Source organism: Brassica oleracea, chromosome C1 (genome assembly GCF_000695525.1).
Source record: "Brassica oleracea var. oleracea cultivar TO1000 chromosome C1, BOL, whole genome shotgun sequence".
Taxonomy (NCBI): domain Eukaryota; kingdom Viridiplantae; phylum Streptophyta; class Magnoliopsida; order Brassicales; family Brassicaceae; genus Brassica; species Brassica oleracea.
The window spans coordinates 20762858-20777179 of NC_027748.1; the positions used below are offsets into that span (position 1 = coordinate 20762858).

The 14322-nt window shown below is 41.7% G+C and overlaps 1 protein-coding gene across 1 annotated transcript in view; it reads left to right on the forward strand.

Annotated features, from left to right (window-relative positions):
* The window catches only part of LOC106334623, an 11101-nt gene extending 7679 nt beyond the window's left edge, over positions 1-3422 (forward strand). Inside the window, exon 5 of the mRNA XM_013772943.1 lies at positions 3327-3422. Coding sequence (XP_013628397.1) covers positions 3327-3422 — 96 coding nt within the window. The remainder of the gene's footprint in view (positions 1-3326) is intronic.
* The last annotated feature ends 10900 nt before the right edge of the window (positions 3423-14322 follow it).

Below are 14322 nucleotides of genomic sequence, written 5' to 3' on the forward strand. Positions count from 1 at the left end.
TGTCTATTAGTGAGTAGACTAATCTTGGATTCATGGGCTAGGGTAATTAAGGGTGATTAGAGAAGATCTAGGGTGTTTAGTGTTAGATCTACTTGTTTCCATGCTTGTTGAGGGTTCTCAATGCTATTTTAGTCTTGATCATACTAAAATAGATCTCTAGGCATTTTCTGCCCACAAGGTGTATGAAGAAATGCCTTAACTAGCTCTTCAATGCTTTTAGCTTGCTTTATCTAAGAGATTGGTTGCTAAAGGAGTTAAGATTGCTATTAGACTTGTTATCCATGTTTTCTTTAGTAACATTCAACCTAAGATATTAGATGCTTGAGTTGCTTTACCAAAAGAACATTCATCTAGAGATAGAGCTTGTTTGGCTTAGTGTCTAGGCATAAGGAAAGTGTTTGATTGATAGCTGGCCACCTCTAGATTGGATCTGCATCACCCAAGATCAAATGCCTAGCCCCATGAGTCCTCTTGCTTCATATTGAGAAAGAAAGATCATTACTTTATTGCATTAGCTTACTAGTTCTTAGTTCATACCATCTTTAAAACCGGATTGCACTTAGCTTAAACATGAACTTGCATTCCCTTTGCTTTAGAATCACCTAGGATTGGTTCGACAATCTTTTATACTACAACATTTGATTAGGAGCCTTGAAAAATCCTAACATCAGTAAATTCAATATTAAAGAGATGACAATCTTGGGTTTCTCATCGGGTGTTGATGCTAAACCAAACATTTATTCAAGCGGAATGTAGCACAATCTAGAACACGGATCACTTGAGTAGAACAGCCCACTGTCGTGCTGCTGCTCCTTTTGCGGTTCGACCTTGACACCTAAACTCTCGTTTGGATCAAGGATCGAATACAAACAGTAGAGATTAAGTCCGATAGGTTCACCGAGCACCCTAATATCTATTTTCGCTGACTAGGGATGCTCTGCTCATTCACTCAATATCCAGCTATCGACTACACGGTTAATGAGCAGGTTAAACCTAAGATCTAGCAGTAAGTGATCAGGTTAAAGCTTAGGTTAAAGCTAGCATTAAGAACATAGATGAACAAAGACACAATATGGTCGCTTATATATGTTTAACTTTTGCGATCAACACCCTAGAACCCTAGACAAGTTAGCCGACTACTCAGCCATTAAACAAGATGAATAAGACATAATAACTGAATGATACAGCATATAATTCAAAAGAGAAATCAATAGGGTTCATGATGATCTTCTTGGTGAGAAGAAGGGCCGTCTCCCTTACAATAGCAAATCCAATCAAAACCAGTCTAGGTCTTCTTGCAAAACTAGCGTAAAAAGAAAATAAAGATAGGGATGGCTTTTTATATGGAGGCGCCATCGACTTCAGAAGAGGGAATAAGTGATTAGGGAAAATCTTTGAAAGATATGGAAACTTCCATAAATATCGGGAACAATCGCCGGGCTGCTCCTAGTGGGATCAACCGTCAGACTGCTCCGCATGATTGTTCCGCGGGGAAGAACTCCAATTATTGCTCCTTTCTTCACGCTTCTTCCTTCAACTCTTTAGCCTACTCCAGACCTGAAATGACTCTAAAGGGACTGGACTAACTCAATAAATCATTGAAAACAAGTTAGAAAACCTTTGTACAATGGTGTCAAAAACACCATATATCAATTCCCCCAGACTTAGATTCTTGTTTGTCCACGAACAAAGGCAAGTATCAAGAACAGGGAGAAAAGTTTGAAAGTGTGGGAACTCTCCTATTCTCAACATCCATACCTTAACCACGAATCTCTGAACCATTCAAGCGTAAACTAGGACCACACACTCTTACCAGAACCTCCACTGATCGCTGTTCGAAAATCGGCTCCATATTCTACATCTCAAACCTAAAAAAGCACACTATCAAGACAGAACTCCCTAATTTCATTTTAAGAGTGGCATGAACCTCTCATCACATGCACCATTCAGGGTAGACGGGCTAGGTGTGGAACAGGATAATTTTATGGTGGAGTTAAAGAGTGTTTAGGGGCTACCAATTTTGTAGAGGATGCAGGATATCGCGCAAAATAGCAAGAGAGGACGGATCCATTGATGTCCACAACCCCTTACTTGTTTTGCTAACACTGGCGCGACTGCTCTGACTGTTCGCCTGCTCTCTATCGTTGGTACCAGCTCTCTCTTTTCTACCTCTCAGTGGTTCACTTTTCCTTGGTTCTCCCCTCATAATCCTCATAGTGTCTCAAAAAGAGAGCTCATGTTCGGAACCTCGGTGTGAAGAAAGATGCCATGTCAAACAAGTAGAAGTAGTTGCAATCGATCTCATCAGAGAGCAACTAGCCAAATGTATACAGCAGAGTCTTCTTCTTCGTCTAGCTCCAACCGAATTGGCTCAAGAGGATCAACGTCCAACAAGTTGTTGACGTCTGCTCGGTATAATCCTTCCTCTCCATCAGTGATCCCATATAAAAGAAAGAAATATATATGTTTTTTTTTCCTGAATGTTGAGATCAAAGATGATGGTGTGACGGAGAAGGAGGTAATGCACAGAATGACTTGTGCCACTTGCGGTTCTACTCGTTCCACCATGTTCCCCACCTTTGTCATGGTGGTGACTGTTCGGGAGCAGCTGCTCCGCCTTCTAAACTGACTGTTCTCCTGGTTCAGTATGAAACTTTGCAGCAGTAACGAGTAAGAGGCTGCGTCGATCCTTTCCTCTCCGACCTTTTTGCACATATCTGCACATATGAAACTGAAAAACAGAATGCATGAAGGTGGAATAAAGGTTTAGGTACAAGGTATGAACTAGCTAAAGATGAGCTAGCCACTCAGGATCTGCAAGATTGGTGAAAAGAATAAGAAGTCCTGAGTGTGTGTCTCGTTTCCCTGATCTAGTGCCCATAACAAGGGGAATTGCAGTCAATATTAGGTTCACGTTAGGTGGAGTTAAGTCTACCCAGTGTAACCTGATCGGCTGAAAACTTCTCGAGAGTTAAGTGAGATAAGCCAGGGTTGTTACAGGTCCAAGTGTTGGTCTTTCGTCACTGCTAAGGTCACTGAATAAGAAAGTTAAGCACGAGGTGGTTAAAAGATCATCATAGAATAGGGTCCTAATTCCCACAAGAGTTTAGACTGACTCGATAAAAACACAAAGACTGACTCAAACATGAAAGCCAAAAGAAACAAGAGATAGATTAGTAGCACACAATCGCCCCCCCTAGACTTACTTCACACCATCACTGGTGTGAAAATAAATAGAGGAAGACTCAAACAAACCAAATAAAAGCAAAGAAAAATAAATTATTCAAATGGATAACATAGTGAGATAAAATGGTGGGGCGGATCAGTTCGACTCCCCGCTCTCGGAGCGACCCGCTGTCCTCTTGTTCCGCGGTAGTCGCTCTCCAACTGCTGAAGATCAAGCCGCTTCCTTGCCTGGGTGATGGGATTGATGTGGCGTCTGCTCCTACTTGGATGTTCTCCTCTCATGTCCTCTGAAACAGCCGCCTGTGATTACTTTGACGATCCTCTTCATGAGGCTGTTGTTCTTTCGCTGGAAATCAACCATCCAACGGCGGTATGTCGCATCATCTGCATCCTCATCCAGTGGACCTAAATCATAGGCGGCGGCGTCGTCGGGTGTGATGTCTTCCACATCGTCCATGTCAGCATCTGGAGGCGGCGCTCGTGTATCAGCGCAGAGGAACTCCGGATCAGGAAGAAAGCGGATGTTCTCGAGCGTGCTGAAGTTCGTGAGGTGCGTCTGTGGGAGCTTGCAGTACAACATGTTTCCCTCCTTGTCCGTTAACTTGTAGGTGGTCTCGTCGCGAAGGATGTGGCAAGCGATCAGATAGGCTGTGTAGACATACTCGATCTTGTGGTTGACCGTGTACAAGTGGAGGTTGATCCTTAAATATCTGAACAAAGGAGTGAGCAGGCTACCACAGTGATCCTTCTTGTTCTTAGTCTGCATCAACCATTCCCTTCACGTGTAGAACATCGAGATGAGATGGTACCCATGATTAGTCTGCACCGACTGTATCGGGATCCCAGCTCTAGCCCTGTGAATCTCGTCCTCAACGCCTGAGTACAGCGTTTGCAGCTCTCCCTTGGTGACTTTGGAGGTCTGATCCTTAGCAAACAGGAGGTTGGAGATCATCTTCGCAATTACCCTTAGAGTAGGGTTTCTGATCTGCGACTGGTATGCCTTGCGGGACGCGAATGTGCTGTTTGCAATGAGGTCCCAAAAGGGGTTGGATGGTGCGAACTTATTCTCCACTGCTACCTTCCTCCGCTCGTCCGCAATCTCATAAATTTCGTTGAGCTTATCAAGCGAGAGTGAGCAGAACTTCCCATCGGCCAGGATTGAGAAGGACCAGTTCTCATAAGTAGGCGCAGAAGGGTTCTCGTAACCGATGTGAGTCGTGGCAAGCACTTGTCGGACTAGGTCTGGGTGGAACTCGTGTGTTTGGTAGCAGGGGGGAGCAATCCCCATGGCGTGGAGTGTTTCGAACATGTCGGTGTCGAGTCCATGGGCAGAAAGGGTGTCCGCGTGACCGAAGAGAGTGGGCAGGATCTCAGTATTGAGGAGCGTGTTATACCTTGCCGCAGATTCCTTATCCCATCCCTCACAGATGAAATCGAGGAGCATTAGGTCGTCGAGATTGATTGGCTGACCCTGTTTGCCCGCACGCGGCCTTGGATAAGAAGCCTGAGCACTGTGATTTGGAGGTGGTACATAGTTCTCACGGGTAACCTTTGGTTTCTTGACCGCCTTTTGCTTTGTGCGTGGAGGCATCTGCGAAACAGAACAAGTAATGATAAATTAGTTCGGTTCGTGGGTTGTCTAGAAATGGATGGAACTCTAAGCATTCTCATTTAAAATCAAGTCCATTCAGTTTCAAAACAACCCAAAAATAACATGATAAAAAAAGGTTTGCTATTCATCATCCATCATCAACTTATTCACAAGATTAACCATCAATCTCAAGCGAACCCCACAATATCGAGTATGCGAACAGTAAATCACAATCAACAATCGGAACAAGGCAGTTCAGATTCTTTCTCCGTGTCGATTCTTCTATAAATCTAGCAACGTAGGATTACTCCATTTAAAGTTATTTCTAACTAGAATCAACTGAAAGTGCGAGAAGAAGAAAGGAGAATCAACCACAAATCGCGGTTTGCATGCGCGATTGTGGGGGGGGGGATTTCGATTCGTTGCCTTGTTCGGTTGAGAGAGGTGACTGCAAAAACAAATTGAACTCGACAATCCAAGAGGTTAGAACCAAAAATCGTGATAAATGATTAAGAATGGAGAGAGTTGGTTTTAGGGTTCTATCTCTATAGGGAGAGGGGTTTTGCGGCGAGCGGGGTGTAAGTGGGGAAGTGGGGTGGGTCGGCCTTAAATAGGCAAACCCTAACCGCTTCCTCTTCTATTTTTATTTGTTTTTAATTTTTTTTTTCCGAAGACTTACCTGAGGGAACAGCTGTTCTCCAGCGAGAACAGTCTACGGATTGTTCCTCCGGGAAACTTCGGTTTTCTTTTTCCTGAAACAAAATTTCAAAACAAACTACAGAAAAAAATTGAAAGGAAAAACTTATTTAGACTTTGATATAACTCAAATTACCCTAAGGAGTGATTTTACTCTCTCAAATAAGAGGTTCAATTGTAGTACTTAGGGATCGAATCCACAGAGAGCTAGGGCACACAATAGACTATATAAATTAAGATTAAGCTAGGCAAACAGTTTATAAAGCAGTAAATCAATGAAAGTAAGGTGAACAAAGTAGTTATTCAATTGGTTGATTGGGGTTGTAAACAATTAGGAGAAATGGCTAGACCTAGGGATTTATCAATCAAGAGATTTAAAATTTCAATTCAAGGGTGCTAATGGTTTATAGGTTCAATTCTAGAACTCGGTTTTAATAAGTAAGCAATCTAGCTTTCGCATGCAATTGCTAATCAGATGTCTAAGTCCAGTCTCAGATGTCGCTTGTTGACTTGGAGCGAGCGTCGATCGATGCTATGGCCTGAGCGTCGATCGATGCTTCTTTAGACAAGCATTAACGACCTAATCAATTTAGTTCAACTAGATTCCTAGACCAACTCTCGTATGCCCCTAGGTGTCCAATCCAGCAGAGTTCGGGTTCCGTTAATTGATTGCACTTTCGTGCCTCTCAACTATCCTATGATTCTAGGTTCAAACAATTAGTCACACTGTCGTGCTATTCTAACTATTCCAGATCCTAGTATTACAAATCACCCTGGTGTAGAGATCTAGAGATAATATAGCAATACTAATTGATTATCAGTTTGACATTAAGCTCATGAAATCTCTAAACCTAACAAGATGAATCACTCAGACATGCAAGCAATAACACAAATCATAGTCTGAATAATATAATAGATAAGAAAACAATAATAAAACCAATGGACTTCCAATCAATCTCTGAAGGAGAATTGATCTTCTCTCCAAACCTAAGAGAAAACAATAGAATAAGATAATAGAAATCTTCTTGCCGTCAACAATGGCTTAGAAATACATAAATAGGGTTTCTGGTCGTCCATGGGTATTTTGGTAACTTGGTGTGGCTTATGGGCTTCAAAACGTCTTGAAATATGCTTGGCCCACGTTCTGGCATCACTTTCGATCGACACCAATGCTGTGTTATCGATCAACAGTCCTTCACCTCCTCGACAGCTTCCTCTTGCGAGGCAGACTGACCACCCTTCTGTACAACAAGCATAACTTCTGCTACATGATGCTTATTGACCTCAAACCGGTGGAATTGGAAAGCTAACCCAAAGCTCTATCGTGTGTCAAAATATGGACTCAATCTAACGGTGGGAAGGACTCCATACATAGCTAGACATCTGACACGTGTGTGCAGCTCTTCACTCAAAAGGCTCCAAAAGACACTAAAATCACCACATTCCTCCAAATCGTCCCTAAACCTGTAAATAATCTAAATTGACTCTATATAGTAGTTAATATATATTAAAACAATTATAGACCATGGCTAAAAGTGGGTAAAATCCATGGTCTATCAACTTCCCCAGAGTTACCCTTTTGCTTGTCCTCAAGCAAAACAGACGGGCAGTCTCTCTGAAAGAGGTTTGAAAAAAGCAGAGACTCACACGATTTAAAACTTAGAATCACCACCTCTGCTATATTGCAATCCACATCTAAGAAGTCCTAATCACAAAAGCACATTATACCATATCGTAGCTTAGCAACCAAATTCACATAGCCAACAACTTAGCAAATCCTGTCTGACATTCCCCTCTACCAACCTCATTTCTTAACATAAATAAAAGTGCAGGCTTTACCTTGGGAGTATCGATCACAAGATGCAAGGATTTTCAAACAAGTATCTGGATCTGCAGGTAAAAGTTAGTTCCTATCTTTTCTCTTTACTAATTTCTCTCTAGGGTCGAAATAGAGAAAGAAAAGGTGATAAGTCTACACAAGGCTTTACCTTCCAAACTTGTTTGAAGAATCCGATCCCATGTATACCAAGCCCCAAGACAAGCAGTTGTGTCAGGTTTAGTGTTGGAGGTCAGCTTTGGTTCCTTTAAACAATCTCAGCAAGTGTGAATAGTTGACAGGTTGATCCACTTTAGTATCTTTAGTACTATCTGCAATCAGTAAGTCTAGAATGGTGCTAAAGAGTAGTTAGATAACAAGAAAAAATCTAATAAGTTCATTATCCCCTTCTTGACTCAATAAAACTCTTTTGAAAACATTTTGATAAGACTCATGAACACACTAATATCAGTAAACCTCCTCCCTCCATACTTAAATTACACTGTCCCCAGCGTACATCTAGTCGGAGTTATGGTGATAAATAAATTATAAGTCTTCAATTTAACAAGTTAGAACGATATACCCGACCGGATTAAGTGTCGATCGATGGATAGGAGTTACCATCGGTCGCTGCAAGTAATGTATTGTCGATCGATATCGACATGATCTCATCGATCGATATGCTGGACAATCGTCTCCTCAGATCTCTTCTTCTTTTTTTTTTCTTTTCTAAGTAGCTAACTAAAACACAATATTAGTAGATCATCCCCCAGACTTAAACAACACTATCTCCAGTGTATACAGTCTAAGATCGGTGGAGAAATAAATCATAAGGACAATATTTAACAAGGAAAACGGTATACCTGACTTTGATATGAGTGTCGACCAACACAGTTAAGTGGCGATCAATACTCTTGAAGCTCTGTCGATCGACACAGTTAAGTGGCGATCGATCGATGCTAGTGATGCTCTGTCGATCGATGTTACGCAGCTATCGTCGATCCTCGGATCTTTTCCTTTTACCTAACATAAATAAAACACTAAAAATCAGTAATAGATAACTAATAAAACCAATCCAAATTTTTTTTTTTCGATGAACATTGACTACTACAGTAACTTCCGATTTTCTGCTACAGTGTCGGTCGTTGTTCTTGCTTCAATGTCGCTCGATTTTCTTGTTACAGTGTCGCTCGGCGCTGCTACAGTGCCGTCGTTATTGTTCACTTTTTTTTTGACCTGCATAAAAATAAAAAACAAAAATCAGTAACAATCTAACATAAACTGAATGAAATTACCTAATAGTGAGTTGCCTCCCACTCAGCGCTTATTTTTAGTCATTAGCTTGACTTTTGGATATCTGATTTAGTCTGGATGAGGATGTGAACTTGCTACAGAACAAGTCTCTGTGTCTCTTTTTTTCATCTTGTTGATGCAGTTGAAAAAAGCTCTTGAAGAAGCTTCTTCTTTCTCTCTCAGCTCTGGATCACATAGCACTCTAACCTTGGTAAAAGGTTCAGAACCTCCTCTGCAGCGCACTCTATACTCAAGACTTCCCTCTTGACATTGCAAAGGGACTAGTGGCAAGAAATCTGCATCTACATTTCTTTTTCTTTTTCTTCTTTCTATTCTTGATCCTTCCCCCAGACTTAGACTTTTTAGTCTCAGGCTGTTTTGAAAGTCGGATGGTGTCGACCAATGCTGAAGGCTTCGTGTCGATCGATTCTGAAGACTGAGAGTCGTCCGATGCTGAAATCTGATTGTCGATCGATTCTGAGGACTGGAAGTCGACCGATGCTGCAATTTTAATATCGACCGACGCTGATTCTGGTATTGCTGGCTCGTGATTTGAATCAGCTGTATGCCCTGGATCGTCAAACATCTCTATGCATGAAATAAGCTCCTCACTTTTCTTCTTTTCCATGGGATCATAGAAGACAGTTTCATCAACATTAGTCAGACACATCTTATTTCTCTTAAGATCACAAACTGCCCCCACTGTAGCCATGAAGACTCTTCCAAAAAGAAGTGGAGATGTCTTGCCTGATTTGATATCTATAGCATGAAAGTCCACGGGGATAATGTATTCCCCTATCTCCACCTTAACATTCTTGATCATGCCTGCTGAGTTTACTCGGGAACTATCCACGAAAGTGAAACTATCTTTAGAAGGTTTCATCTTAAGTCCTAATAGCTCAGCAGTGTCTATGGCCATGATGTTGACTGCAGATCCAGTATCGCATAGGGCGTTTGGTAAATGGTGGCTATGTATAGAGCATGAAATCAGGAACTTTCCAGGATCTTGTTCCTTCTTCAGTGTCCTCTTGGGTTTACGGCTGACCTTGTTGAATAGGAGCTCAATGTCCTTATCAGTCTCTCTGCTCTCTCTGAAAAAATTACCAAGTCTATACTTATGATATGCATCCTCAAAAGACATATCCTTAGGAACCCTCTTCACCCTATTGTGAAATCCTTCAAGTTCCTCTTTGTTAACTTCTCTCCTGAGGTGTTTGAGAATATAGGGTTTCCTAGATTTCACTCTCTTCTCAACTGGAATTTCTTCTTTCGTTTCCTGCCTTTCCATGGCAGTTTCATATTCGTCTGTTTGATGTCGATCGATACATGATAGATGTCGTCGATCGATACCTGGTAGATGTCGTTGATCGACACTCTCAACGAAAGAGGTTTCAGCTAGGGTTGATTGCTCTTGCTCTGGTGCTTCTGCAGATTGCTGACTTATTTTCTCTGTTGTCTTCAAGCAAACTGAGGTCTGAGATAAATTTCGAGTTTCCTTCAAGCGGTGTGCATCAAGATCTGTTAAACGTACTCGGTATGGCATTGGTGGTTGTCGATCGCTGCGCTTCTGTTTTTGTCGATCGGTGTTCCCATGTTGCTGTCGATCGATTCCATTGAATTGTTGTCGATCGATATTGTCCCTTTGAACTCGAGCTAGGGTGGGAGGATGCGGGTGTCGAGCGGCAAAATCTGAGTATCTCTGAATTCGAACAGTTTTGTCTGATCCCAAAAGTGGTGTCGATCGATGCTCGGCTGATGATGTCGATCGGTGCTCAGCTGTTGATGTCGGTCCACACCAGTACAAGCTGCCTATGGACATGCAGCGTTCGACTAGGAAAGCATCTTCTTCCAGTTTTTCCTGCTTGAGCACTTCCCCAAAGTCATCATCTGAGATGGCATTAACCTAGTGCCTCTCTCTTTCCACAGCTTTCCCTTTGACCAGAGCTTCTTGCTTCTTCACAGCTTCTGCAGTCTGAGAAACCTTGGCATCTAGCATCATGACATGGGCATCTAAGGTTTCATGTTTTCCATTCAGCTCTTTGTAGAGAACATCCAACCTCAGATTTAAGTATGCACTCGTCTTCTGATGAATTTTCAAAATCTTCTCTATCATAGATTCCATCTTTTCTATATAGCCCTGATCCTCATCCTTCTCTACAGCATGTTCTACCAACGAGACTTCATGTACTGAACCAATCTCAGCCTCAACGATCTTGTCACTATCCATTGCAGCTGATTTTATCTTGTGCAAATCCAGATTTTTGGAACTCTTGCTAGACATCAAGTTCTCAATCAGGCTCTTAGCTTCCTATGGGTCCTTGTCTCAAAGTTTCCTTCGCTTGCAGTATCCAGCATCACATGATATTGAACATCAATATCCTTGCAGAATTTCTTCAACAGCTGAATCTCCGTAAAACCATGATGTGGACAGTCCCTTTGGTATCTCCTAAACCTTTCCCAAGAGCTTTTAAAATCTTCTGTAGGTCCCTGAGAGAATGTCCAAATTTTATCTCTCATCTCTTCAGCCCTTGCATCATCTAAAAATTCAGTCATAAACGCAGTCCTGACATCATTCCATGTAGTGAGAGATCCTGGTGGTAGGCATCTCAACCAATTTTTAGCATTCCCAGAGAGAGAATATTTGAACAGCTTACAGAAGATGTAGTCTTTGGTTGCTTCATCCTCATGGATGCCAGACACAAAGTCTTCGAGTGTCTCAATATGGTCCAGAGGATTTTCATCAGGAAGACCACGATAAGGGTGCTGACCCACAAGAGAGAAGTGTGTGTGGTGTATTTGAAATCCCTGGATTTCTAGAGGTCGAATCGCAGACCTGTTGGTGTAAAACTGACTATGCCTGGCCAAATCTGCTAACGATCTCTAAAGAGGAACTTTATCCTCGGTGGCAGCAGATGGCTCAAGGATTACAGTTCCTTGTCCATCTATCTTTTGAGCTGCTGCATTACACAGATGACCTCCAGGGTCATGCGGGTCTCCATTCTCATCCCTCTGTAGCACAAGTGTCGCGACCATGTCTGCTCGCGGATTAGTATCGATCGATGTTCGAGTTGAACTGTCGATCGTCGCACTGTCACAAGTGTCGATCAACGTAGTAGAGGTGGTGTCGATCGACATAGTAGAGGTGGTGTCGATCGACGTAGTAGAGGTGATGTCGATCGACGTAGTAGAGGTGATGTCGATCGACGTAGTAGAGGTGATGTCGATCGACGTAGTAGAGGTGATGTCGATCGACGTAGTAGAGGTGATGTCGATCGACGTAGTAGAGGTGATGTCGATCGACGTAGTAGAGGTGATGTCGATCGACGTAGTAGAGGTGATGTCGATCGACGTAGTAGAGGTGATGTCGATCGACGTAGTAGAGGTGATGTCGATCGACGTAGTAGAGGTGATATCGATTGATGATGTGCGTTTCTCTTTGCGGATCGAGCGTTCCAAACGTGCTGGGTCTGAGAAGAACAATAATTCCTCCTTGCTGCTTCTGGTACTGATAGGCATGTACCTGAAAGACAAGAAAAAATTTTATGTAAGTAACTATGACAGTAAATAAAACCTAGACTAAACCTATTAATCAAGTCTATTGGCGATCAAAGCTCTCCTGCAACGTCACCAAATTTGATATCACTCAAATTACCCTAAGGAATGATTTTACTCTCTCAAATAAGAGGTTCAATTGTAGTACTTAGGGATCGAATCGACAGAGAGCTAGGGCACACAATAGACTATAGAAATCAAGATTAAGCTAAGTAAACAATTTATAAAGTAGTAAATCATTAAAAGCAAGGTAAACAAAGTAGTTGTTCGATTGGTTGATTGAGGTTGTAAACAATTAGGAGAAATAGCTAGACCTAGGGATTTGTCAATCAAGAGATTCAAAACTTCAATTCAAGGACGCTAATTGGTTTATAGATTCAATTCTAGAACTCGATTTTAATAAGGAAGCAATCCAGCTTTCGCATGCGATTGCTAATTGATATACCATGGATTTGACTCATTTTTACCCATGGTATATAAGTATTTTACTATCTATATACTATATATTCTATCCTATTAGGTATGTTTTCAGGTTCAGAAGTATCTTGGAGTAAAGTGATGATTAAGGAGCATTTAGGAGCTTAAAAGAGATTTCATTCGAGCTGACCACCAGAGGTCAATACGAAGAAGAAACAATCGATCGATGCACATCTAGTGACGTCGATCGATACAGAAGAGAAGCCTCGACGATTGAAGATTATGATCGATCGATGTACATCCTGTACCATCGATCGATGTCGAGAAGCTGAAGCACGACTTGGTTCCAGCCGACTTTAAACCCAAGATGAATTTTTAACCTAATAGTTATATACTTGCCTAAATGTTAGGAGGCAAGGGAGCTTTTGACCACCTTTGTATTCTTATTTTCAGCTGAGAGTTTTAGGAGAGAAGATCATAGAGAGATTTGTGATGGAACTCCATTGATTCATCTATTCTATTCTATGCAGTTTTTATCTATATTCTGTGTCATGAATTGCTTAGCTATGAGTAGTTTACTTGTTAGATTCAGGGTTCAAATAGGTTAGAGAGATTAGGCCCAACTATAGATTGCTAAGTTGTGGTATTCATTGATTGATTGTGCTTAATGCTTGTTCTAGATTAACTAACTAGAATATTGAACCAAGGAATCTGCATGAGTTAAGCATCCTTGACCATCCAGTCCTGAATCTAATATGTCATACTAGGACTGCTAGAAAAAGGCTCCCGTTGAACTAGACAGCTAGTGAGCATTATCAACTTGCCCCTAGGGCTTAACTAGAAGCATCGATCAATATTGTCTTCTGACAATCGATCGATATTTGTGAAAGGTGTATCGATCGATATCCCTATAGGACCATCGATCGACACTTTCTTGTGATCAACAGACGACAGTTGAGATCCAAGATCTAGTTAGTTAACCAGTGAAACATTGCCATCGCTGATCACTGTGTTTAAGGGGTTGAGCTCTAATATATCATGCATGCAACTGATAGGCATCTATATGATTATAATCTCCAACACCTGAATAGAAACCCTGCATCTAATACCTTTCCAATAAGTTACACCCCCAATCATCTAGTTAGTCGAGCAATAGACTTGCTCAATTAGGATTGCTATTTACTTTTAAACCAGAAAACAACAAACACTTAGAATTAATAATTTACTAGATTTAATAGGTTCCCTAGCTCATTGAGGATTCGATCCCTAAGTAATACAATTGAACCTCTTATTTGAGAGAGTAATTCACTCCTTAGGGTAATTTGAGTGGTATCAAATTTGGCGCCGTTGCCGGGGAGCTTTGATCGCCTTTAGATTTAGTGTTATTGATTCTTATTCTTTTCTTTACCCCCATTCTGACACAAAATTTTTTTTCTCATCTTTTCAGGTACATGCCCAGCAGTACCAGAAGCAACAAAGAAACACACCTACTATTCTCAGAAGATCCTGCTCACTTGGAACGCTCGATCCACAAAGACCAACGTTCCACATCGCTCGACGCAGCAGCTTTCACGTCGACTGATTCTCGCACCCAACCGTCGACCGATACCCGTCCTTCATCGTCGACCGATCCACATCGTTCGACATCGATCGATACTACACCGCTTACATCGATCGATCCTCAGTCGCGGAACATGGTTGCGATTGTTATTCTCAGGCATGATTAGAATGGAAACCTGTATGACCAGGATGGTCATCTGCGTAATGCAAC